General features: G+C 40.8%; 1 protein-coding gene across 1 annotated transcript in view; it reads left to right on the top strand.

Annotated features, from left to right (window-relative positions):
• nsmce2 (NSE2 (MMS21) homolog, SMC5-SMC6 complex SUMO ligase) overlaps positions 1 to 26,936 on the top strand; it is a 223,567-nt gene that overhangs the window by 64,538 nt on the left and 132,093 nt on the right. The window contains exon 4 of the mRNA XM_003219395.4: positions 20,391 to 20,544. Coding sequence (XP_003219443.1) covers positions 20,391 to 20,544 — 154 coding nt within the window. The remainder of the gene's footprint in view (positions 1 to 20,390; positions 20,545 to 26,936) is intronic.

Below are 26,936 nucleotides of genomic sequence, written 5' to 3'. Positions count from 1 at the left end.
TCTCACCCACTCTCAGCCATGGATTGAGGTTTTAGCCTGCCACTTTTGGACTCTTGCTTGCTGAGGTGTTCCTGCGAGTATCTCTGTAGATTTAAGAAAGCTATTTCTTAATTTAAGGCGTTGGCATGCTGGCTGATATCCGGGCAAAGGATGGACCGGAGATGTCAGTGCCTTGGTCATTTCATTGTTAGCTGCTACTTCCCAGCGGATGTCAGATAGTGCAATAGTGGCTAAACAGTGTAATTTTTCCAGTGGTGTAGGGTGTAGACATCCTGTGATAATTCAGCATGCCTCATTAAGAGCCACATCCACTGTTTTAACGTGGTGAATAGTAGAGATGAAGTTCATAGATTTGGAATAGACCACAAGGATCATCCAGTCCAACCCTCTGTTGTGCAGGAAATAACTTTTTTAAAAAAGCTTTAAAAAGAGACTTTTACAGACCGCACCTCCTAGAATCCCCCAGCAAGTATGACCAGTGGCTATGCTGATTTGGGGATTCCTGGAGTTGTAGTCCAAAAATCAACTTTTCAAGTTCTGCTTTCAGATTATGCTCAGAGTCCATAACCTATTTCTTTGTGTACTGCTTTTCTAATACCCATATATCATCAGATTTTCATACTTTTTTCATTCCGGTCTCATAATGCTACCTATAGCTGTTTCCTTTGCAGTATGAACATTTGTCTTTGTGGCAAGTGCCAGGAAAAAAAGAGTTAAAACTGGTCTTCTGTTCAGTTTACCGCCCCCATAGCTGCATTTTATTTTTATCTCTCTCTTTTTTAAAGTCAGGGAAAATTCTGTATGACTGAGCACCAGGTGCAGTTTTGGTGCTTAGACAATAGCAGGAGGTGAGATGCAGGGAGGAGAGAGGCAAGCGGGGCGGGGAACACAGCGGTGGATATTCAGAGCTTGGAGAAAACACATTTGTGTATTATATATCTCACAATCCTACAGACTGTGATACCTGACAAATTCTGGGACCTGTAGTCCAAAAAAAGCTGGCCTTTTCCAACTCTGGTTTTCTTTAATTTAGGGTGAGGATTAAAAGCCTGGATTGCCCTCACCAAGTAATAAGCCCAAACTATAGTGGTGTTTGGAATTTAACTTATGATCATGTCCATTCAGAAGCAAAAATGTTGGGAAGATTGTCCATAATTTGATAGCCAGAGGATTTTAAATTCTGTGTTCCTGCATGGAAAGGGGTTGGAAGAGATGGCCCTTGTGGTCTATGACAACTGTATGATTCTATGTATTAATGACATTACAAGTGTATGATATCACAAGTGCCAGCTTGAGGGAGAAACAAAGAAAGGGGAAAGAAAGAGCTTGAATTGATATAGATACTGCTTGCTCTTCGGCAAAGACTATGGCAAACCAGGATTTGCATCCCCACTCAGCCCTAGAAACCCAACTGAATGTCATTGCGCAAGTTACATTCTCTCGGCCTCAAAAGAAGGCTGTGGCAACTCTGCTTTGAGCAAGTCTTACTGTATAAACTCTTACCACGTAAACCTTTAGGGTTGCCATAAGTTGGAGACAACTTGAAAGTACTTAACAACACGAATATTGGCTTGCTGTGGCCAACAGGACAGTAAATAAAGAATAGCACTCAGACAGGAAACAATCAGGGCCAGCTAATACCTCTGAACAAAGGATTCAGCCAAAGTACAGTAGAGTCTCACTTATCCAACACTCGCTTATCCAACATTCTGGATTATCCAACACATTTTTGTAGTCAATGTTTTCAATACATCATGATATTTTGGTGCTAAATTCGTAAATACAGTAATTACTACATAGCATTACTGTGTATTAAACTACTTTTTCTGTCAAATTTGTTGTATAACATGATGTTTTGGTGCTTAATTTGTAAAATCATAACCTAATTTGATGTTTAATAGGCTTTTCCTTTATCCCTCCTTATTATCCAACATATTCACTTATCCAACATTCTGCCGGCCCGTTTATGTTGGATAAGTGAGACTCTACTGTAGAAGAAGCAGCAAGGCTATTCAGTGCTCATCAAGGTGGACAATTGCAACATTCACACTTGCCTCAAACAGACAAGAGTTCTTTCTCCCACTCTGGACATTTCACAGATATATAAACCCCACTACCCTAGCTTCCAACAGACCTCACAACTTCTGAGGATGCATGCCATGGATGTGGTTGAAACGTCAGGAGAGAATGCTTCTGGAACATGGCCATACAGCCCGGAAAACTCACAGCAAACCACAAATCATATAGCTGTTCTTTCAAGTTTTCCAGGGCCTCCTAGCTTCATGGAGAATTTGCAGACAAAGCCCAGATTGGCCTAATTTTGCATAGTGAACTTTCTGAGCAAAGTGTACATGGACAAGGGCATACACATTTCATTACCAGTCATGCTGGAGCTGCCACTGCTGTGATGCCGATTTTGGGGGGACGCTATGTACTGCAATGCTTTCCTAAGCTGTAACCATGCCCTGCAGGGCTGCTGTCAACATGGTGACTTCCACGGTATATCCCGCGTCCCCTCTCCATGCAGACTCAAGTAGTGTGTCATACGTGTGGGTCTGTTCCCCCAAATGTGCCTCATTTGGCATTTCCCAATCGTTTGGGAGGCTGTTGCTCAACTCTTCTTTCCCCGGCATGTGGAGCGGGTTGTTCAGTCGCCAGTCTCCTGAATCAGATGTTAACCCGGAGGAGATTTGTGTCTTTGGTGGAGCTGCCTTTGAACCAGGCAAACTCCAGCTGCTAGGATGATTAATGACCCTTTTCGCTCCTCATTTTTTTCCCCAGCCCCTCATTTTGTTTTGCCCACGGGGACCCAAACCCTCTGCATAATCACTCGGCCAAGGGAATTTTAAGCAAGGCCTTGAATGAGGAGAAAAGCAAAGGTGCTCAAATAAGTGATTTCGGTTGGCGTAGGCTATTTTTCTTCCTCTTCTTTTTTGGAGCAGAAACTTTGCAGCCTGATTTCAGTTAGCAAAGATGAGTCACGTCAAGGATTTGGTTCTCAGATGATTCAGAAAGGCCATGTGTGACTCAACTAGCAAATTTGCTTTGCTCCCATGATTTCTTTTTCTCTCTCCTCCCAGTGAAATAATAGTTAGCCAAATATAAATAAATTAATGGTTGGAAGAGGAGACTTTTTGGCTTGCCCCAAGCAAGAAAGACACGCATAAGTCAAATGGCTTTAAAATTTCCCAAGGTATCCTTGGGAAATATATGTGCTAAAATAATAACGGATAGGGTCTTCCACTCATGATCAGAAATCAACTGTACCTGTTTGATTTTTGAGTGCTTTTAAGAAATACATTGTTCTCCAATTCCCCAGTTTTTCTAACCAGTAGGATTATATAATGATGGGCTTTGTCAGGAGGAATGGTGTTCACATTGAGAGGATTAGGGTTTTTTTTTCTCCCTGTTTGTTGCCATGTGCCTGATTTATGGTGACCCTAGGGTGGATCTATCATAGATTTTCTTGACAAGATTTTTTTGCCATGCAAAAAAATTATCTTAGACTGAGATATTATGCCTTATCCAAGGTAACCAAAGTCAAGTGTCCTCCCATGATCCTAATCTAGCACAGTATGATCATCATCATCATCATCATCATCATCATCATTTATATCTCGCTACCATCTCCCCAAAAACAATAACATAAAAATTTAGCAACAATCGCTACCAGCACACATAACATTGCATAAAATAAAATTGTTTAATTTTAAATATGCAGAATGCCTGTAGGTAAAAAACTGTCTGCCATCAGTTAACAAACTAAAGTGCCAGAGTGACAACCTCATATGGACTGCTAATCGCGCGCTTCGTCTTTGTCCAGCTTTCTCCTGTCTGTTCGTTTGCACAAACATTTTCCTATCAAAGGGAGGAGAGCTGGGAAGAGAAGACTCCGTTTCAAGGCCCTTTTTAATGAGCACTGAACTAGAATTGTCAATAGGGAACATCTGGAACGGGGCAGAGTCTTGCTGAATTGGCACTAAACCTCTTTCCTCATCACTGTTGTCCACAATGGAGTCAGGTTCACGGCCCAGGGGTCCATGGAACATCACACAAAATCCAGAAAGAATTCAGTACCTCATTGGCACAGGAGACACTAGCAACCCTTTGTTATATTAATGTTTTGCTATTTCTTTCTCATCTGCAAAGCAGATAGGAGTGCCTTATGTTCCAATATCCTAAGTTTTGTAAAGTTCTCCTTTGTTTGCACGACAACTTCCAGCATCCCCTAGTAAGCTTGGACTTTGACCTTTGTGATTGTGGAATTTGGGCTTCTTGTTGATTTTTAAAATATTTTTTTCCCCAATTAACCACATATTTGTCAAGCTACACAAAAGCAAACTCGTCTCTTAACTTATCATAGTAATATGTAGGGCGGTTGTTTGCTGAAAAGACTTGACAGAGCCACCTCAAACTGTCTAGCTTTTAAAAACATGTACAAATACATACATAGACATGTAGATATCATGTTGAAGATAACTAAAAGCAACACGGGGGTCTCATTGACTAGATCAAGCTGGTATTACCAAAATGATAGTAAGCATCATACAAGACTTGGTCTCCACCCTTTAAAATTAATCTCTCTCTAAGGATATTTCAGAATAAATGCCTTTACATCATAAATGGTTGTGTATATATGTTGTAGCCCAGGCTGCTCCTGAGCTGTCAGGAGAGCCTGAGGTTGCACCTGTTCAGCCTGTGATTGTCTCCTGACTCTGTGGTTGTTACTGCACCTGACTTGTCAAAGGACTCTGGGTTTGGGCCTGAGATTCATATGCAGCCAGAATTGGATGAAATTGCTGTTCCAAACCAGCCAGAGCTTGGTTCGGAGGATTCTGGGAACAGGCACGCAATGGTTTCAAGCTGGCAGCTTGAACCACATTCCTTGAGAGAGTCAAGGTCAAGCTGTCCTTGGGCATTCTAGTTGTGATAAGGCTAATGAGCTTGACAGAAAGAAAGCCATATGTCAGCAGAGATGAGAAAGGGAGGTTTCCAGGCTCAGCAAACGGCTGTTATTGAGAAGGAATAATGAACAAACTTCCCACGGGAAGAGCCCTTGAGTTTAGCCTTAAAAAGAGCTGCTTCTGTGAGAGATTTTCAGAGGTGGTAACTTTACTCCACGAGAGAGAGAGAGATCCCTGTTTCATGTTTCAAGAATCCAGTTCCATGTTCCTGTGAACTTTATATCAATTTATGCAGCCTTATGCCCCGAGTTTTGTTCCAGTCTTTGTTCTTGCTCTTGGGGATTTTTGGATTATCCAGTTATTGTGCCTGTGAGTTTGCAGTTTGTATTCCCTGCTCCAGTTAAGATCCTGTCTTGTGTTCTTTGGACTAATCTTGGTGCTTTGATTTCTGTGTTCCATTTTGATCCTGTGCCTCGGACTACTTTTGATACCTTGTTTGGACTATTTTTGATATCCTATTTGGACTCTGTTCTTCGTGTGACTTTCATGTACTCTTGCTTCAAGATTCCCGAGTATTTTGTACCTTGTGAACTTAGCTTTATTTCATTGTCTTTGAACTCTGATTTGCTATTGCTTGCATATAATCTTCAATAAACACCTTGCTTTGCTTATTTTCTGGGGCTCCAGTGTGGTTTTGAGGTGACTCTGCAGCCTAGGGGTGCAACAATATGATAAATGAATTGACTATTAGAAATTACTAAGAATGTGATCTCACAAAGTCATGTATTTTTTGTTCACTGAGCCTTCCTAGTAATGATGTTCTGGAAAATGCATGACATTTTAAGTGCCCATATACCTTCCAAGTGGCCTGTCAACTCATGACGATCCCATGATTTTCTGTAGCTATAGTTAAATGTAGGACAAATCATGAATCTAAAATTCAAGCTGGAAGGGGGACTTGAATCGTGGTTCAAGTTCATTACCCCTCTAAAGGAACAAGCATGGGAGGAAGAAAAGGAAGGGAGCTGAAGTTGCACATGCAATGCCTCATGTTTCTGAGGTCATTATGATTCCAGGTAGACTAAGAGGATGTGTTTCCCACAAGTTCCCCCAGACATGTATTACTGTGTAGGCGTAAACAGTCTGAATAATCATATGCACTCTTTGAAATGACGTGGCAAAGGAAGAAATGAGGGGTTTTGCTTTTACCTGAGACCAAATCAGCATCCTTACAAGAGTTGCTATTACATTAGAAATGTTAAAGTCAAACCATTACTGATGGACCATCCACACTGCAGAATTATAGCAGTTCAGTACAATATTGGCTCAGTGCTTTGGAATCTTGGGATATGTAGTTTGTTGTGGTACCATGGAGCTCTCTGACAGAAAAGGGTAAATATCTCACAAAACTACAAGTCCCAGAATTCCACAACATTGATCCAGGACAGCCAATGTAGTGTCAAACTGATATAATCCTGCAGTGTGGACAGAGCCTCACAGTGAGTTAAACCATAGTCTGTTTAGCAGTCGATAGATAGTGATGGATCTGCACATTTTCAGGCAGGATTTTCCCCCTAGCCCTGTCTGGAGATCTCTGGTATTTCCTGCCATCTCCCATCTAAGTCCTAGCCAGGCATTACCCTGCTTGGTTTCCAAAATAGTTCAGATTGAGTGTGTTCTGATACGATAATACAATTGGTATAATATTATAAGGCTATGGAAAGAGAGTGATATCTGTTCAACTTCTTCAGTCATTACATCATGTCACATATTGACTTTCATTTTTTATCAGTGGTCTTCTGACCAATACTAACCTAAACTGACTTGGCTTCTAAGATTAGATGACATCTGATGCCAGTAGGATATTTGGGCCTCTTGGTCATCATAGGGAGCATTAAGAAAAGAAGAGAGAAGAGAAAAGAACCAGTGAGATTGACTTTAGTGGAGCTACTCAGGTCAATGAACGGTATGCTCAAAATAGGTTGAGATTCTCAGATAGCTTCTCTAAAGTTCAGATTAAAATGCAGAGCAGATTCACCACTCAACTGGCATTGGAGCCCTTAGGCATCATTCTGTTACAAGGGTTGTGCAATACTCTCCTGTCCAAATGGCTAATCAGATCCACATTGGCTTTGATTTTGCAATGTTGCACTATCTGGAGCTGCCAAACACCTGTGGTGAGCCCAGCCGAAAAACGCTCCTAGCTGTGCCTTTCAGTTGCCAGAGCACATCAGTACATGGTCCAGGTTCAGTTACAAATGTCCTTCCGCCCCCATCAATATTGGTACATAATAGTTAAGACAAACCAAGTTTATTTTGGCAGTTGAGGTGGAAAATCCAAGAAGCACCTCTCCACATCTCTTTGGCAAGGAAAACTCAATTATTGCAGGGGCTCTCCTTGAAAATGGTCCAGAGCTTTAACTGGTTCAGGTTTCCTAGAATACTGGCTAGTTTGTGTTATCTGAGTCACATTATATGACCTCTGTAACAATTGCATTTCACTTTCTTTGCTTCTGTGCCCACTTCAGAGGGAAGTGAACCATCCTGAAAAGCGCTGAATGACTTGGGACCCAAATATCTTTTTAAAAATTATTATGAGATTAATTAAAATGTGCAGCCAAAGAAATTATATCTCTTGCTGCATCTACACTGCAGACGTAATTCAGTTTGACACCACTTGAACTGCCATGGCCCTATGCTGTGGAATCCGTGGGTTAGGAGAGGTACCAACCCTATTTGGCAGAGAATGCGAAAGACCTTGTAAAACCACAACTCCCATGACTCCATAGCATTGAACCAATGCAGTTAAAGTGAGGACAAACTGCATTAATTCTACAGTGTAGATGCAACCTCTCTCTAAAGTAATGGTTGAAGGCTGTCACAGTCCAAAGATGGGTGACATTAAGAACCAAAATTCAGATGTTAGTTCATCACTAGAAGAAATCATTAGAGTACATCATCCTAAAGATGTATATATATTTCCCGCCTGTTTCTTTGTTAATAGAGTAAATAAATAAATGGTACCCCATTGATTTCAAATGTGTCTTTGTTCGTGTGATTCTTAGCTTTGTTTACACTAGTGGTATTCTTATTCTTTTCTCACCCCAAGTTTTAACTAAGTGTTTCATGCGGCCCACCCTGTTTTATATATAGTGTTGCATATATAGAGACATGATAGCCATGTACAAATACGTGAAGGGAAGTCATAGGGAAGAGGGAGCAAGCTTGTTTTCTGCTGCCCTGCAGACTAGGACACAATGGAACAAGGGCTTCAAACTACAGGAAAGGAGATTCCACTTGAACATCAGGAAGAACTTCCTCACTGTGAGAGCTGTTCGACAGTGGAACTCTCTCCCCGGGGCCGTGGTGGAGGCTCCTTCCTTGGAGGCTTTTAAGCAGAGGCTGGATGGCCATCTGTCGGGGGTGCTTTGAATGCGATTTCCTGCTTCTTAGCAGGGGGTTGGACTAGATGGCCCATGTGGTCTCTTCCAACTCTATTATTCTATGATTCTATGATTCTATGCATTGTACATGATTTTATTGTATTGTTTAATTGTATTATGATATGTTGTTTTATATTTTGCTATATTGTACTGTTCTGGGCATGGCCCCATGTAAGCCGCCCCGAGTCCCCGTTGGGGAGATGGTGGCGGGGTATAAATAAAGTTTTATTATTATTATTATTATTATTATTAGTGGTTCCTAAATTCTGGTGTTTTGGACTTCAGCTCCCATAACCCTTGATGGTTGACCAAAGTGGCACAGGCTGCTAGAAGTTGAAGTCCACAAAACTTGGGAAAACCAGAGTTTGAAAATAACTGCTTTACACCATGAGTTAGTTTTTCAAGTATTGCCAAATTGCAATTCTTGTCATACCATTTAGTGGTTCCCGACCTGCGGTCCGTGGACCACCAGTGGTCCCCAAGAACTAAAATATGGTCCACAGCCTCACCGTTACTACACCGTTGCAACGAGAACAACTGATCTCACGAAACCCTCTTATAGTGCCGAGGCAACAGGGATATCAGGAGGGGAAAGGCTGACTACCCATGAAAGGCACAACAACAAGCCTCCTGACTGTTGCTTCTCCTCCTCCCTCCCTCTGAGCAGAGCCATCCCATGTGGCGTCTGCAAGTGGAGGCGCCTTGGTGTCTTCATTTTTAAGCCTGTTCCTGGGTTAGTTGGGGTGCTGATTCAGAAAATTGCATTGAATAGACCACATCAACTCTAGATTATTAAATATGGTTTTCTGTGGGGAGAAATATGATGACTGCTGCTGAATTAGCACCCCAATCTAAAGTTGACCAAAAACTGATTCATAACCCTTTTGGTACTAATGTTGGAAAGTGGTTCCTGGTCAAAGTGGTCCCTGGTCAAAAAAACTTTGGGAATCACTGATTTAGATGATGAAGGTGTATCCTTACCTTTCCACTTATTGACTTACTCTTCCTGTGTTGTTGCTATATGGATCGATCTGTAGATAAAATGAGGAGCTTTAAACTGCATACTCCTCCTTGAACTTGCTGGAGGGAAGGTGAGATGCAGATGTAACAAACAAACAAACAAACAAATATTTATTATTTGATATGTTTAGCCAGGGTGTGGTTGGCACATAGACTCAACCAATTAATTGTGGTGTGCCCAGGAAAGCACTTTTAGCTCCTTGGGGAGCCCGAAGATGAGGCAAGGAAAGTGGCTCATTGCAAAGGAAACTGTTCTATCTGCTTGATATATCACTTACAGTGTTGTTATAGGGATCTGATACATCATGGAATCAAGACGGGAACCCTTAGAGGGTTTCTTTTTGGTTTATATCCAGTTTAATGCCTCATTTTTTAAAAGAATAGCTTTCTTTTTGCCTTTGTAATCTTTCAGCGTACTGTCAGTTTTATTGACCAGAAAGATGGTTGTTATGACAAACGCAGCATAAAAATAGGAGATGAGTAATGATAATAACAATAGTGGCAGCATTATTAATTATCGCAATAAAAGTTACTAGCAGTTTCTTCTATAAATCAAATACTGAATGCAGTATGAATCAGCTAAAGATATTTTGCTTGGTTAAGGACATTGAACCAATTAATTGTTTGTATTGCAACTTTTCTTCTGGAATACTCTCATAAAGTATGTGTCTCTTTGTGTGTTCTTTTCCACGCGTTCCTTAAAGGGCCTGCTGTCTGGGTTCCACACATCATTCACTAGACCTTAATGCAGCTTTTCTGAACCTGGAGGTCCGGGACCCATGGGGGGGGGGGTTGGGACCCTTGGGGGATCACAAGGAGGATATCAGAGGGATTGCCAAAGACCATCAGAAAACACATACTGTATTTCTGATGGTCATGGGAACCCTTTTGGCAGAGAAGGCTGAAGATCTCTGCACCTTCCAACCCCTTCCAATATTTTCTGTTGGTCATGGGAGTTCTGTGTGGCAAGTTTGGTTCAGTTCCATTGTTGGTGGAGTTCAGAATGCTCTTTGATTGTAGGTGAACTATAAATCCCAGCAACTACAACTCACAAATGACAAAATCACCCCCCACATAACCCCCCCCCCCCGTATTAAAATTTGGCTGTATCGGGTATTTGTACCAGATTTGGTGCAATGATTGAAAATATATCCTACATATCAGATATTTACAATTCATAACAGTAGCAAAATTACATTTATGAAGTAGCAACGAAAATAATTTTATGTTTGGGGGTCACCACAACATGAGGAACTGTACTAAGGTGATGCAGCATTAGGAAGGTCGAGAACCACTGCCTCAGTGAATCCCACCACCATCTCCAGGTTTTGTGGTTGCTGTTGTTTTAATGCATCCTTCATCTTCTGTGGGTGTAGAGCAGGCCTGTACAACCTGTGTCAGTCCAGATTTTTGGGACTCCAACTCCCAAAAGCCCTAGCCATCTTGTACATTGGTCAGGAATTCTGGGAGCTGAAAGTGCAAAACATCAGAGGGCCACAGGTTGTGCAAGCCTGGAGTAGAGTCAATTTGGTCATGTTTTTTCAACTCATGTTGTATGTATAAGGTCCTTGAGATTGGGAAAAGGCTGTGCCTGGAAATCACATTTGCTTATGAAAAAGCAATGGGAGATAGGTGCGAAGTCTGGGGATCTTTGGAGATGTCAGCATGACTTTTTGGACCCGATATAAAGAAGAGGTCAACTTGTTTTCTGATGCTCTAGGGCAGTGATTCCCAACCTTTGGTTCTCCGGTTGTTTTGGACTCCCAGAACATCCCAGCCAGCTTACCAGCTGTTAGGAACTGTGGGAGCTGAAGTCCAAAACACCTGGAGGCCCAAGGTTGGGAACCACTGGTCTAGGGACTAGGATATGGGGCAGTGGATTCAAACCGGAGGAAAGAAAGTTCTACCTAAACATTAGGAAGAACTTCCTGGTGGTCAAACTTGTTTGATGGCGGAATATGTTGCCTGGGAGTGTGGTGAAGTCTCTTTCTCTGGAGGTTTTTAAGCAGAGGCTGAATGGCCATCTGTCAGGAGTGCTCCTGCATGGCAGAATCAGGTTGGACTGGATAGTCCTTGTTGTCTCTTCCAACTCCATGATTCTATGATCTTTCACTACACTGGGACTACTACCAAACCTTAAGTCAGGATTGATTTCAGGAGCCAGTTTTTAGCCATAGTAACTCTCTGGGGAAGATGGAATGCCAACATGGAAGTGGCTGAAAGTCTATTTCTGGTTTTAATAACTGAATAAATTCTGTTTTTTGCTTTACAATTCAAGAGAGCTGACTTTTATTTGAAAACGAAATTGCTGTTCCTGTAGATTTCTCGGCAAGGCACGTAATCCTAAAGGAGTATGCCCACTCCTACTACAAGCAGGGGCATGTAATCCCACCAGCAAGAAATCCTGATTAATTAATTTATTTAAAAAAGAATTAATTGTCTTTTTGGTCAGGCATCTCCACCCTGCCATGGAGCTTTAAATTGCTCTGAGTATCCCGGTCATGACTCACAGCTTTATAAAGCACAAGAGGGCAATTCCGAGGTAGGTGCAGTACATCGGTTTTTATCACAAGGCACGATAAGCAACCACAAGCTGTTGTACATGTGTTTGTACAAAGTGAGTCAGCCACATACATTAAGACATCTCTGTCTCATACACAGTTACCCCCCTCCCCCATCATGTTGTCAAAGGAACAAAGAATTGCTGAGCTTTCCCATCTCCTACCCCTAAATCCTATCAAAGTAACCAGGGTTTTGCTTTCATCCCATTATACACATTTGAAACTATTATTATGCTGCATAATTTCTTGTGTCTTCTGAAGCAGCATGCTTTCTGTACCATTTGATGGATGGGCATCTCTTATGGGCATGTTTAGATGCTCAGAGTGGACTTTTGACCACTAAACTGATTTACCAGACCACAGTTTCCATCTTCAACCACTGTTGATTGTACTGGCTAACGCTCATGGAAGTTGCAATCCTACTGCATCTGAAAATGTTGAGTGGTTTTTAACTATGAATTTTTAATATTTAGATTTAATTCTGTTTTAGTGTTTGTAAATTTGTATATTTTAAATTGTGTACTAATGCTTTTATATTAAGCCACTTTGAGTCTCCTTTGGGATAGATAAAGGAGAGTAGTAGTAGTAGTAACAACAACAACAACAACAACAACAACAACAACAACGACCTCTTGCATCCCATCCTACTCTGGAAGTATTGCTAGAAGGGGTTTTATGGGCTGTCAAATCTGATAGCTTGTGATAGAAGGATTCCTCAAATCTAAGAGAGAGAAAGTAGGCTACAAATACTATGCATAAATAAATAAAAATAGTTAGATCTCAGTTTTGCGTTTGGTTTCTGTCTGTACAAATTTTGGGGGAAGATTTTGTGACATAACTGGGCAAATCCTTTAATTTGCCCATCTGTTCTCACGTAGTGGAAGTGTTCCCTTATTTCCAGAATATGAGTTAGCAAGACGTTCAAAATGTGGTGATTCAGGTGTGCATAAGCAGCATCGCAAATATAAGCCTTGTAGTGTGATGACAACTCAGCCTTTCTAAACTCTGCAATTTCTTACTTTTCACTCCCACCTCCTTGTATTCAGGAAGCAAATACAGCACTGAATCCTTGACGTTTATATAGTCATTCTAACTGCAATTTGTCTGCAAGCCCACTCAGTTTCACATGTGCATGAAGACTGTGTGCTGCTATTTCCCATTTTTTTGATAGCTTTGGGATGCTCCCCTCTTTCTCTGATTCAAATTGGAGGTATAATACATGATAATGTGTTCTTGTGCCATTTTCTTTTGTGCTTGCCTCTCCAATACTGTGGGCCTGCTGTATCCATGGGGTTCACTGCCAGTACGTCCTGTGGATAATAAAGGCAGATGCTCACGACCCATTTTACTAAATGGCAGTAAGGTGAACACACATGTTTTAGTGTGTCTGTGCTCAGGTCTCTGCCATTTACTAACATGGGAATCCTGGAAACTGAATCCTGGAAACTGGATGCTTTGTTGAAAGGTAGCATTGTGCAAAAGAAATATGGGGAAGGAGGTATGGCAAGTACCAGTAGGACTACTGGTTTCCCCGAAATGGCCCTATGAACATCTCTACGATGATATTGCATTGCTTGAAGATGCTTCTTAAGGTGGAAGGATGGGAATGGCAATTATCCTTTATGTTTCTCCTACAAAATCCATCACATCTTCTCTGATTTTGCTGTCCATGAGTGAGACAGCGCTGTTGTGTCCGAGATGATGTTGTGTACAGTTCAGAAATTACAGTGTTTGTGTCATATAGGATTGATATGATGCATTTCCAAAATAGTAGTGGCTCTTAATTTTTCTAAAGTTGTATGTGTAAAGCTGACCACTGTGATGTTTCTTGTGAACAAGTTTTCATCTATGAAGTGTTTGAGGGCATGAGACGGAGCAAGGGCCAAAATACTACAAAGGCACCAGATTCCACCTGATATTTGAAGCTTAGAAGGGTCAGCCCTGGTTAGTACCAGAATGGGAGTCCGCCAACCAGTACCACATGCTGTAAGATATATTCCAGAGGAAGAAATTGAAAAAAACCCACCTCTGCCTTAGAAAACCCTAAGAAATTCATGTGGTCACCATAAATCCTCTTGTGATTTGAAGGCACATATACATGCATACAAATTTACTAAGTATTAAATGAAAGAGCTGTAAGACATATGCCCCTGAGGTAGAATTGCTTTCTTGACTCTCCCTCAGGAAGTTGCATATTTTTCACATCAACTTGGAAACCTGTGAGACACATACTTATTTTGGTTCTGTTTTGTCAACATGCACATTGTGGGAGCTGTGAGCAGCTGATAAAAAAATTCAACATTTAATTGCTGGAGTATTTATCCAATATTTTAAAATAATATTCTGACTTTCCTAAAATAAAAAAATAGCAATGCCTCTACACCAAATTCATTCTGAAAATGGGAGCTACCAGGATACTTCTTTCTGGTTTGAAGTCTTGAGGACCTAGTCACCAAATCCTGGATTATTCTCCTTTCTTCCCAGAGAATTCCAGAAGGACCAGGCAGCTCTATCATTTCCGGAAGAATGTGCTCTCTGAATAATAGCCCCACTCCTTCACATTTAGGGGCCTGTGCCTCTGAACTGGAAGGCAATATAGGCAGTCGTCTTCTGTTTTGTACAATAGGGCAGATGGATGGATGGATGGGTGCCAGATTATGGTTGGGAACCTGAAAAATCTGCAATAAACAATGTGTGTGTGTGTGTGACCGTATGTGTGTGCATGCACACATTGCTTTATTGCACCACTATAAGGGCTCAACAGACATAAAATTGCATTCTGATATCCCCTTTCTCTGAAGGATCCGCCCATTTGGATTCAAACCATGTAGCTGGGAAGGAGAGGACAAGAAAAATATTGGAGAAGACTTGAGCTTCAGGCTATATTTATGAGGTGTATATGAAATCTCAGTGAATGCTGTATCTAGTCTTGAATCCCATCTCCACGATACCTCATTATATGCATATTTGTAAATACAAGTATTCCAAAACATCTCTAAACCCAAGGATTTCTGACAAAGGGATACTCAGCATATACATCCATAGCTAGCTTATCTTTAGCAGTAAAATATCTCAAAACATTATTGATTTCTCTCTGATAAGATGCTAGCTACAGTGAAAAGTCAGATGCTATTTGTTTCTAAATCTAATGGTGGATTAGAAAAAAATATTGTTTGAAGGTATAAATGAAACTTCAATGACGGGTCATGCAGGTCAAAGCAGCTAAGTATTGGAGAGTGCTTTGTATCCCGAGAAGTCCTGGGTAAACCATGACTAGCAACAATAATTTTGGTCAATATGGTTTCGGAAAGCATGCTTATCCAACACTAATAGAGAACAGCTGCTATCTCTCTCTTGAGGTTGACATTGTCATGGCTGCTGTTGCGGTAAACAAGTTTGGGGGATTGACCCAACTGTTCATATGTGTTTTGATCACTCCCTGCTTGCGCCAGTGTGTAATTTGCTAAGTGTTCTGGAAACTCTCTTTGCCTCCACCCCCATTTCAAAATGATATGTGACTCTTCGGTGGATTGGCCAATGCCATTGAGGTGTTGATTGAGTTCTGTTGCCAGAGAGAAGTGCCATAAACATGTTCTTCTATTCTCATATGGCTTGAAGCAATGTACTCATTTTGATTTTGATTTTTACATGGTGGTTGTTTGCCTCTCTGTTTGTTCAGGTAGCATGGCTTGAGTTCAAGAGGTTTAGCCAACCTGATGTCAAGGAACAAGTAGGATATGGCACATTGGGACTCCATAGTATCTAGAATTACACAATGGAATTGCAAAATTGTATTTATGGCTTATCTATCCAAAATCACAGAAAATTGACACTTCAGGGAGATTTTTTAAAAAACATCCAATGTATACAATTAACTGCAGGCTATGTGTATAAGTTGTATGTGGAACACTAGTGAGTTTAGTGTTGAGAGCTGAGTCCCATCTCCAAGATGTCTCATTATGTTATTTGTATTCCAATATTTGAAAAAATCCAGAATTCGGAATACTTCATGTCTTAGGCATTTTGGATAAGGACTCTAAATCAGTATTGCTGTCTGCAGATGGAACTGAGGTCTTGTGTTTAAATGTGCCGCATTGAAAACAAATAATCAAATAAGAGTAAGAGGAAGAAAGCTAGACCAGAATCTCTCTTTTGGACAGTATGGGAGGATTTCAGTTATTTTAGTTCTCTGCTTAGAAAGGTTGTCCTGCACTATTTTCCTGAACATATACTTTGGTTTTACTCCCACCTTCTTTAAAACACTTTTTCTCTCATTAGTAGATAACATGAACAACTGTGTACTTTCATTTTTTGACACTCCTTCTGTTTAAAAGCTGTTGACAGATTCTTTCTTTAGTTGTCTATGGTTGACGAAGATGCCAAATTATTTCATTCTCTCCTGAATTTTCCTTCCAAACAGATTTCTATTTTAACATTTGCTTTTTGGATGTTTTTAATTGTATTACTTTTTAAGTTGTTAGCTAGTTTGGATCCCAATCTGGGGGGAAAGCACGGAATAACAATAGCAACAACAACAATATCATCTTCACATGATGCAACCATTCATGAATCCCCCCTTCATATTTAAGCTTTGGCTTCTTACATTCCCTTCTGTGTTGGTGGATCTTAACACTGTTAGCTTTCATCATAATTCTACATGGGAGGAAGTTAAGTCAAGAGCTTCCATAAATGATGATATATGGCCTACACAACATGTTAAGCAGGTTTTTGTAGTTGGGGGAGTCATTTTCAAAACCCGTACAAGAATGTGTGAAGTTGTAATTTATGGATCTCATCATAATGGTTCTCACCTGTGTAGGAAGGCATGTCTTAATATGTAACATCTAAATTGGCCCTTTTAAAAGGATATGCCAGGTAGTTTGTAGCTGAGTTCCGCTTGCATGTGTGGCACTTTCCACATCTAGTATTTAGAGGACCTGTTTTTGAGGTCACAACAAATACATCTTTATTGCTAATGACAACTTAATGAAGGTAGACAAAGCTTTTATGAATGACTGGGGTAACCAGTACCTAAATGGAATGGATTATCTGATAATAAAGTTGGAATAGTTATATTTTAAAGGTGACATAGGAGGTGAGAACTGTAAGATGGGTTACTTTATTGGTATATTACGAGGAATGAGAATCCAGATGTTATTAGAATGTAGCTCCCATCAGCCCTAGCCTGCATAGCCAGTGTTGTAGAGTACTAAGCGCAGAAGTCCAACAAAATGTGAAAGGCATGATTCATACCCACAGTGTAATTTATTTGATTTATTTTTCATTTAATTAAAATCCTAGCTTTCTCCCATTAGTGAGTTATATTTTACACAACTGATTCTAATTTCATATCATTTTCTTAATGTAGGTTCTAGAAAATAAAGACTAGACAGCAAATAGAAAGTAACAGCAATAAATTACTGTCCAAAAACTAGCATGAGTAATGGGTTCAAGTTAGTTTTACAAACTAACCTCCAAATTCTGCTTATCTTGGTGGTTTTACTTTTCTCTTTCACCCTCTAATAGAGAACTTAGGTAGCAATGGTAGCCAAATCAATGCTGCCGAGAAACAAGAAAAGCAACATATTTAGAAGACCCTGCAGAATTGCAGCTGAAAACAAAACAAAACAAAAATATCAGGGAACAAGACTGTTCAAAAGAGCTGTTGAGTGCCAGTTGAGCCTTGGGGCAATGCTTGCCATGAACTAATCACCATATTCAGATGTCACGACTAACAAAAAGAGAAAGCTCATAGCCCTCTGAAGGAGTCTGTTTCACTGTCAAACAAGAGGGTTTTTTCCTATGGTTTACATAGAATCTCTTTTCTTGTACCTTTGCATTACATTCTTTATAGCATGTAATCCAGGTATTCTGGTTAAGGTGGTGTTATTTGGGAAATTGCGGATAGGCTGTGTTCATAGCTTTGAGTGTTCATTGCATATGATCTGAGAATTGAGTCCATTTGTGTCAAAAGTGAGGGTTCCAATGTTTGCAAATCCCCTTTCTGAGTATTTTAGGAATTAGGCAGAAGATGCCTAATTGGGCTCCCTTTGAGAGACATGCAGTAGGAGAACAAAAACAGTATGCAATACGAATACAGTATACAATAAATGGTTTGGGCCCAGACTATTTGAAAAATGGAATCTCCGTATACAAACTAGCTTGAGTGCTGCGGTCTACGGATAAGGCCCTCTTCCCGGTCCCACCCCTATCTCAAGCGTGGCTGGCGGGATCGAGAGAAGGGACCTTCTCCATGATCGCTCCCCACCTATGGAACCCCCTCCCTAAAGAACTAAAAATGGCCCCCTCTCTCCCCTCCTTTAAAAAGCTTTTAAAAACACATCTATGCACTTTAGCCTATGGAGAGGAGGAGGACAAGGACTAATGACACCTTATATCTATCCTTGCCTAGCAGTTGAACATCTACCTTTGTTAATCTGTTTACCATCTTCACTCCAATAATTTTAAGTCGAATTTTAAGAGCTTTTAAGGATTTAATATGTTGTAATTGTGTGGATTATATTATGTCTTGTTTATTTAGGTTGCTTTTATTGAGCTTGAGTTTGATATGTTATATGTTTCTTCAGCATTGAATATTTGCCACTATGTTTTATTTTGTTGTAAGCTGCCCTGAGTCCCTTTGGGGAGATAGGGTGGGCTATAAATAAAGCATTATTATTATTATTATTATTATTATTATTATTATTATTATTATTATTAAAGTCCTGAATTTAGATCATTAGTAAACAGGGGACAAATACTACTGTGTATTTGTCCCCCGAAAATAAGACAGTGCCTTATATTAATTTTTGCACCCAAAGATGCTCTAGGTCCTATTTTCAGGGGATGTCTTAATTTTCCATGAAGAAGAATTCACATTTATTGTTGAACAAAAAAAAGAACATTTATTATATACTGTACAGTAGTTATCATAAACCAGCATAACCAGACAAGCTGTGAATCCTATCAAGAATTTCTTGTTACTACCAATATTTCCATGTACAACACTTTATGGTATGTACATTTACCGATCCTGCAAGCTCTGGTGTTCTGTTTGGTGGGCATGCTTCCAAACAAAAACTTTGCTAGGGCTTACTTTCGGGGGAGACCTTATATTTAGCAATTCAGCAAAACCTCTACTAGGTCTTATTTTCTGGGGATGTCTTATTTTAGGGGAAACAGGGTAGTACCAGAATGAGTTTTGGCCTGGGAGGGATTTCTACGGAAAATGGTTGAAAAAAGCCTGAAACAGTCTCTACATCAGAGTACCCCAGATTTGCACCCCAAATGGGAAAGCATCATCATGACTCTCCCAGAGCCAATGTCTATGCATAACTCAAGAGAGGTCCAATTAAACATTTATCCACAAGGATGAGATAGCTTCTCTTCCCTAGATTTTCATCTCTGCCATATTTCTGTACCCACATGTGACTGAACTTGTGAAAGAGGCTTGGCATGCTCCCTATCTTTATGCCTCCCTCCTGAGACCGAGCTCCTTGTGCACTCCATCATGGTAAGCAGGAGCCTCTTTGATGGAAATCCTTCTAGAATGCCTCATTTTGGAGTGGTCCTTTCCCCTTGGCTAATCGTCCAGGTGGAATGGGCAACTTTGGCATGTGGCAATGCAAATGCATTTTTGCACTTCTTTAATGTGACCTTGTAGTGCAACCATAATTATAGCCAACTAAATAATTGGTTGGGAGCACCAATTATTATTGGAGAAGCTTTGTGGACATTTATCATGCTCTCATTATTCTAGAAATGATTTGTTGGTATCAGGAGATTACTTGAAGGTGTGTGTTCATGCATGTGTTAACACCTGGAACAATCCGTGTCTGGAGTCCAGCCAGATGTAGTGCACAAAGAATGCTGTGAGGGCCAGAACGTTTCTTCCAGTTTCTCTAAGATTGTGTTTTGGGAAACAACAGCCAGTTAACTTTCAAAAATGGCCTTGGGGAGCCTTCTTGTGTTCCACCTACCCAGAGTTAATGTTAGCAAAACCTATCACTCAGTTGAAGAACATTAAGAAGGACCTATTTACTGCAAGTGTTGTTCAGGGTTCCTTGGTGTATTTAGTTTGTAAATGATTAAGGACTATGCTTTATCTCTGGTGATTTCTTCCCGTTTCTTCTGCTCTCCATTTCTTCTGCAGTAGCCATTAAATGTGTGTATACTTGCTATCTTGATACTATTCATAGTAGACAACTTTGTTAATGTCATCCTTAGAGAATTCTCTGTTCTGGGTGGGAGCAAGTCACTGACACAGTGCCGTAATCAATGTTTAACAAGAACTGCCGCACATATAAACAACCAGATTTAATAGCCAGATACAAGAAGAAGACTTCCATAAATGTACCACTACTTTATCTTTTCTTTCCATCACAGTGGGCTGGGGAAAATGGTGCATGATAAAGTTACAATGAATTTTATTGTTTTGTTTTGCTTGTGTGTTGGTTTTGCAGATCAAGCAAAAGAAGCCAGAAATACTTCCAGATATAAAACTGGAAGTTGAAGAGAAGTTTAAAACCTTGGAAAGCACAAACACTGACCTTGATTTGCAAAGAGATGAGAAACTTGTCCATTTTAAGGATCAGCTCAGGAAGATGAAGAATCAGTGTAAGTCTTTGCTTTATTGCTGCATTTGGAAAGTTCACTGCAAGTACAAAACTGGTCATCCTCTCATTTACCTCACACTTTAAATGGAGAAAATGTCTGTCCATTCTGAAGTTTTAGCTCAATTGGAATTCAACTATCCACCTATCAGCCTGGAAAAGCAAACTTTTTAGACTATAATGGTCTATATCAAGTATGGGCAAACTTGGGCCCTCCAGGTGTTTTGGACTTCAACTCCCACAATTCCTAACAGCCTATTGGCTGTTAGGAACTGTGGGAGTTGAATTCCAAAACACCTGGAGGGCCCAAGTTTGCCCATGCCTGGCCTATATCCTCTGGTCAGCATGGCTAGCCTCACATTCACAGAAGGGAGGGACCCTCTCAGGTGCTTATGAACAGTCATTTTTCAGAGAAGCATGTTCACTAGTCTTGCTCCTTTGCACTTTTGTGAAACACAGACAAGTTCCCAGCAAACAAATAGATAATAAATATAATAAAATAGAAATACTGGCCTCCTGGTAGACCACTTGAAAAAACATTGTTTAAAGTAGTATGGATCTAGGAGTAGATTTTCTTGTCCTCTTCTAGTAATGGGTGTCAAACTCATGCCTTGTCAGAACAAGAAGGGATGTTGCACTTCATTAACTTGAATGTGGCTCGGTTATGAGAGCTGTCCATGTTGGGCAGGGGATTCTGGCAGTTGTTGTCCAGAAAAAAACGACCATTCCAAGCTGTTGGGAATTGTGGGAGTCGAATTCCAAAACACCTGGAGGGCCGAAATTTGCCCATACCTGGACAAATGTCTATTCAGCTGAAAAGTAAGCAATAAACATTGCATTTTCTCGCCTTCCAACTTGCCATTATTAAAATTAGGTTCTACATTCCTTGATCTGTGGCCAAAACCAATCAATCAATTCATTCATTCAGTTTTGTATTTCAGTTTCACTTAAAGTGTGACACCATCATTGCTTGTGAGACTAAAATAGAGACTAGTGCTGAAGTGCATTTTACTAGGGAAGGTTGCAGAAAAGATTAATGTGCTGTGAAAATAATAAAACGAAAATCTATGGGCGTGTAGATGGCTGGCTGTTGACCTTTCATTATAAGATGCATCAGCCCTGGTGAACCCCAACATACTTGTGATATATCAGGTATTGGCACACAGCTTACGCCCCATGTCTCCCTCCTTGTTGTTCTCTGAATAGTCATTTGTTCCCTCAAAATCCATGGATCCATGGGTTTTGGCCCCAAGGTCCAACCCTTTCTGCACCTGTGTTAGTTGCGACGCATGCTGCCGAAGTTTAAATTAGTATTTTGTTCTCCATCAGTAGGTTGAGCTTGTATTTTCCATCCATTCTCATTATCTATGTAAACGGTGTGCCAGAATAATTTCTGTGATAATCTGGCCTGAATGAATAGACAGACTTAAATGTATTATACAGAAGCTCAATTTTATTTTAATTCGTTGGTGGATTGTTTTCAGCACAAAAGACAACAATCAGGGATCAAGCCGCGATTTGCATTTCTCTCATAGGACTCATTGAAAGAGAACATTTGGTGCACTTAAATGCACAGCACTAAGTAATAAGCAGTTATTTTCTTGACTCTCTCTCACGGTGCCGGTCTTATTTGCATACATATATAATGTAAATCTTGCTTCACATCCTTTTTTTAATGTTTGGAGGCGCTCTCCCTTTTATTTTATATTTTATATGTATGCCTTATTCTCTTTTTGATAGGATCATTTTAAAAGGATTAGGTAAGCTGTTTTCATTTTGTCACTCTAACAAATTGTTCCAGTTTCACAACCCAGGATGTGTTGCAATCCAAAGGAGACCTTTGCTTTAATCATGGAACTGTGTTGTTGGAAAATGCTTACAGTGTCTGTTCCCAGGTTTACAGCTTGTGAACATGAACTGTGTAACAATGCGGCATATTAAAATCCCTATGGCCTAATTCAGTAATTTTCAACTCCTGCTCTGGGAAACGGCAGGGCTCCTTGGAAACTTGTCAAGGGGCTCTTCTTTGTGAGTACTGACAAGGATGGATGGGAAATCTGCAAAAAAGACAAACCATCCAATGCTATTAAACTTCCCCCAATGTGCACAACCATAGCAGAATGTCTATGAAATATTGTGCCTCTCCAGTTAGGAATGTGAAAAATAATTTAATTTTCAATGCATTTTAATACTCCCACTGACATTTTGTCCAGTTCCACATTGAAGTGCATGAGTTCACTCCCTTCATGGAAAAAAGTTGGCTTGCCTTTTCCTTTACAGTGTTCTTAATGTGCACACTTTTTGACTGTTTTTTTTTCTCTTAAACTGGACATTTCCATCTTTTTCCCTGATAATGCATGTTTGTTGTTGTAAACTTTTTTTTCATGGAGTCCAAAGAAGAAACACAGAGGAATCTGATTCATATGATGATGGGAAACTAAAAGATACATTTGCATGTTTGGCAATAGCCTTGCAGACTGCAGATTGCATAAATTCATAAGAAATCTTGGCTCATACAGGTTTGTTTTCCACTTCTACTCCCAGTATGTGTGGGTCAGTGAAGAAGCCAGGCAGCTTTGAACACATAGAATGAGTTATTCAAGCAACTTACAATTTAGCCGAGATTACCTGATAACAGAAGTAGGAATCCTGCTGGCTTCTAATAGTTTTGATTGCGATGTATTCTCCTCCATTGGCTGTATTTGTGGATACCAGACTTTCTCTGGTGGGCTCTTTGTAGCTGATTTTTAGCAGCCAGTTGCTCTGAGAGTTTAATGTGGAAACAGTTTTCTTGACTCTGTGAATTTTAAGACAGTTTGCTTAATTAAAAGAGCCTCCGGTGGCGCAATGGGTTAAACCGCTGAGCTGCTGAACTTGCTGACCGAAAGGTCAGCGGTTTGAATCCAGAGAGCGGAGTAAGCTCCCGCTGTCAGCTCCAGCTTCTGCCAACCTAGCAGTTCGAAAACATGCAAATGTGAGTAGATCAATAGGTATCGCTCCAGTGGGAAGGTAACGGCGCTCCGTGCAGTCATGCTAGCCAAATGACATTTGAGATGTCTATGGACAACACTGGCTCTTTGGCTTAGAAATGGAGATGAGCACAACCCCAAGAGTCAGACATGACTGGACTTGATGTCAGGGGAAAGCCCTTACCTTTCCTTACCTTGCTTAATTAAATTCACTTTTCAAATGTTATAATACAGGCAGTTCCCAGGTTACAGACATATGTCTTACATATGACTCATAATTAAGAATGGAGCTGTGACATCCAGAAGTGAGAGGACATCTACTCCTAGGAAGGGAAATTCACTCCTGGAAGAGTTATCATCGTGGAGAAAAGGGGTTTCCACTGAAGCTTTCTTACCAATCCTTGTTTCCACAACAAGCCAAAACTTTCAAAACAAACTTTTCAAAACTACATAACCTATCTTGTTTGTGACTTGGGGACTGCCTGTAGTATGAGTTACCAGAACATTCTTGGGATTACGACTTCTCATGGTAATTGGGGGGATTCACTGTATCACCAAGGGCACTACTGGGGAGCAACACAAGGGCTTTCTCGCTAACATATATTCTGCCCCTGTTAAATTTGCCTCCAGCCCCCAAATTTCTAATATTGTAGAGAATGCTACATTGCAAATCTTTCACAGTTTTTTAAAAGTGATTTTTATTGTGCTATAAGTAATATATACAGTGAAAGTGAGGAAAACATTTGTGCAGGGATAGTAAGATGAAGATGTAAGAAAATAAAAGATGTTGGAAAAAAGAGAGAAGGGGAAAAAAGAAGAAAAAGGTAGTTGGTTAAAAAAAGGAAAGAAGGACTTCCCATTGTCCATGGTATTTTCTGTTATCTATTGTCTATTGTCTTTTTCTAGTCCTGCTGTCTTAATAATATAGGGTTTTTTCATACATCAGATATGTCTATTGTTAATGTGTATCCGTCCTTTCGGATAAACTCTCTAAGACCTGACCAGTCTGTTTTGACCTTTACGTTTCTTAACTTTTGTGTGAACTCTTCTATTTGAAATATTTGCATTCTCTTGATAACTGTCTACCCCCTTTTCTTTGGATTCCTAAGCTTCTCAATGCTCAGCTGAAACTTTTAATTCACTGTATTGCTAGAAGTTTGGGAACTGATAGGGGAAATCATTTTGGGAAACTCAAATTTCTTATGTGAGGGGTCAGTGCCCTCATGTTATTTCCCATCCATAGTTACACCTTTGGGCAAGTGTTATGAATTGTTGCTTTACAGTTCTTTATTGGAGGTAAAAATGAGCAACTCAGTTGCAGGCAAGATGTCCAGCTTTGGCTCAGTCTGCACACAAAATCTTTTCAAAATATTCATCCTCTTTTCACAATGGGGGAAAGTCTGTAAATCTTGGGGAAAGCATTTTAGTTATCATATCAAGCTGTGGTTCAAATCATGTCAATAACAACAAGTAGGTCAATGCTTTCATAAAATGAATTGGATTTGCCTTCCATCCCCTACCTAGTTTCAAGGTTTCATCAATCATTTATCAGCTGGTGAATCAGGAACTGCATAAAGAACAAGCTGCTAGTTTAAAAGAAAGGTAGTGTGTCAGAAAAGTGATGTGTTGCATTATCAGAACCAGTGTTTTACGTACATGCTGATGGCAATTAAGATGCAGGTTCTCCTTTCGCTCTCATACTTGGTATTATTTTCTAGAAAGAGGAACACTGCATTACCAATTCCAAAAGAAGAACAAGCAAGCTATGTATGTATCTAAGACTAGGAAGCATAATTATGAGGAGCCAGGAAGGTATCCTATATAATCATCATGTACAGTGCTCCCTCACTTATCGCGGGTGTTCCATTCTAGGACCACCCGCGATAAGTGAAAATCCACGAAGTAGGGACTTTAAATACTGTACTGTATAGCCTCCCTCCCTCCCTCTTTTAATGTACAGTACCTACTGTATTAAGCCGTGGCCATCAAGCTGCGGAGGGCTTTGTGCATGGACTTGGAGGCGGGGTGCCGCCACCGCCACTGCTCCGTGTACACGTGCCCCACGTGCCCCACTGCCGCCAACACTCTGTGTGGTGCCAAAGGAGGAGGAGGCATCCCTCTGTTGGGGCCGTGGCAGACAGCGCATACTCTCCGCCCATGGGCCAAGGGGAGTTGGGAGAGGCGCCCGACACGTGGATTCACCTCCTGGCCTTCATGCAGAGCAGGAGGCGGTGCCGCAGCCACTTGGAGGAGCCATGGAAGGGGTCCCTCCTCCCTAGCAGCCCCAGCTCAGAAGGAAGTGACAGCAACCGCGGTGAGGAGATGTGGTGGTGCACGCAGCGGCATGCCAAGATCCGGGCTGTGCGGACGCGCCAACCGTCCCGCCCTCTCCCTGCGCAGGTCTTTAGAGTGCACGCACAAAGGGTGATCCGGGGGACCTCCAATACTGGCTGCCATGGAGCAGAAAGATGAGTCTCGGGGAGCTTCTCTGGGTGGGGAGGCACTTTCCCTGCTCCCCTCCTTCTCCCAGGTTGGGGCTTCACCCCCTTCGGGGCTGATTTTCGTTGCCCTCAAGCCAGTAGTCACTTCACATGGAGATGTCACTGCCCCCGCTGCTGTGCCGCACGGCCTGCCGCTGCACGCTGGCCCACATCTGAGAAAACCCACGAAACACCAAGTCCGCAAAAAGCGAACCGCGTAGCGGGGGCACACTGCATATGTCTAGACATTTCAGTGGAAAAAATCAACCTCAGAAATGTTGGTTGACTTATCCAGAGATTATTGTGACTTTTGTACCTTCATTCTTATCACATAAGGAACTAATTCCCTTCTCTGAATAGAGTAGTGAAAGACAGAATCTTATTCTGTCCCAGGAAAACCTAAAAGAAACACTAAATCAGTCTATTATTTGCCTGGGCTTGGAAATAGCAGTAGTGGTTGGGGCGGCTTTCCTCTAGCTGGGATGTCTCTTTTTTTTTTTAACTTTTTATTTGTGATTTTAATGATACAATAAAAAGAGAGAGTCATTTGTGGCCACCTGTACAGATAGAAAGAAAAAAAAAGAAAAAAAAAAGAAGAGGAAAGAAAAACAAATCCCACACAACCCCCCTCGACCCTCTCTTCTCTTTACATTTCCTTCCAGATCCCCTGCTCTGCAATTTAGGTCTTGTTTTTGCCAGTTCTTTCCCGCAACAATATTCTTAAGGCCCCAAAGTGTCTATTCTTTAGCAATAATTCCTTCTATATATCCAGATTTTTTTTCCCTTTAGATAAATGCTTAATTTGTTCCAGTCCGTTTTTGTCCCTGTTTTCTTTGAAATTATCTGCGTTAATGTGTCCATATTTTTTATGTCCATCAATTTTAATGTCCATTGTTCTAGTGATGGTATCTCCGCAGTTTTCCAGAGTTTTGCAATTGTCATTCTCG

Source organism: Anolis carolinensis, chromosome 4 (assembly GCF_035594765.1).
Source record: "Anolis carolinensis isolate JA03-04 chromosome 4, rAnoCar3.1.pri, whole genome shotgun sequence".
In the NCBI taxonomy this organism is placed as follows: Eukaryota; Metazoa; Chordata; class Lepidosauria; order Squamata; family Dactyloidae; genus Anolis; species Anolis carolinensis.
This window is presented reverse-complemented; position numbering and strand designations above follow the sequence as displayed.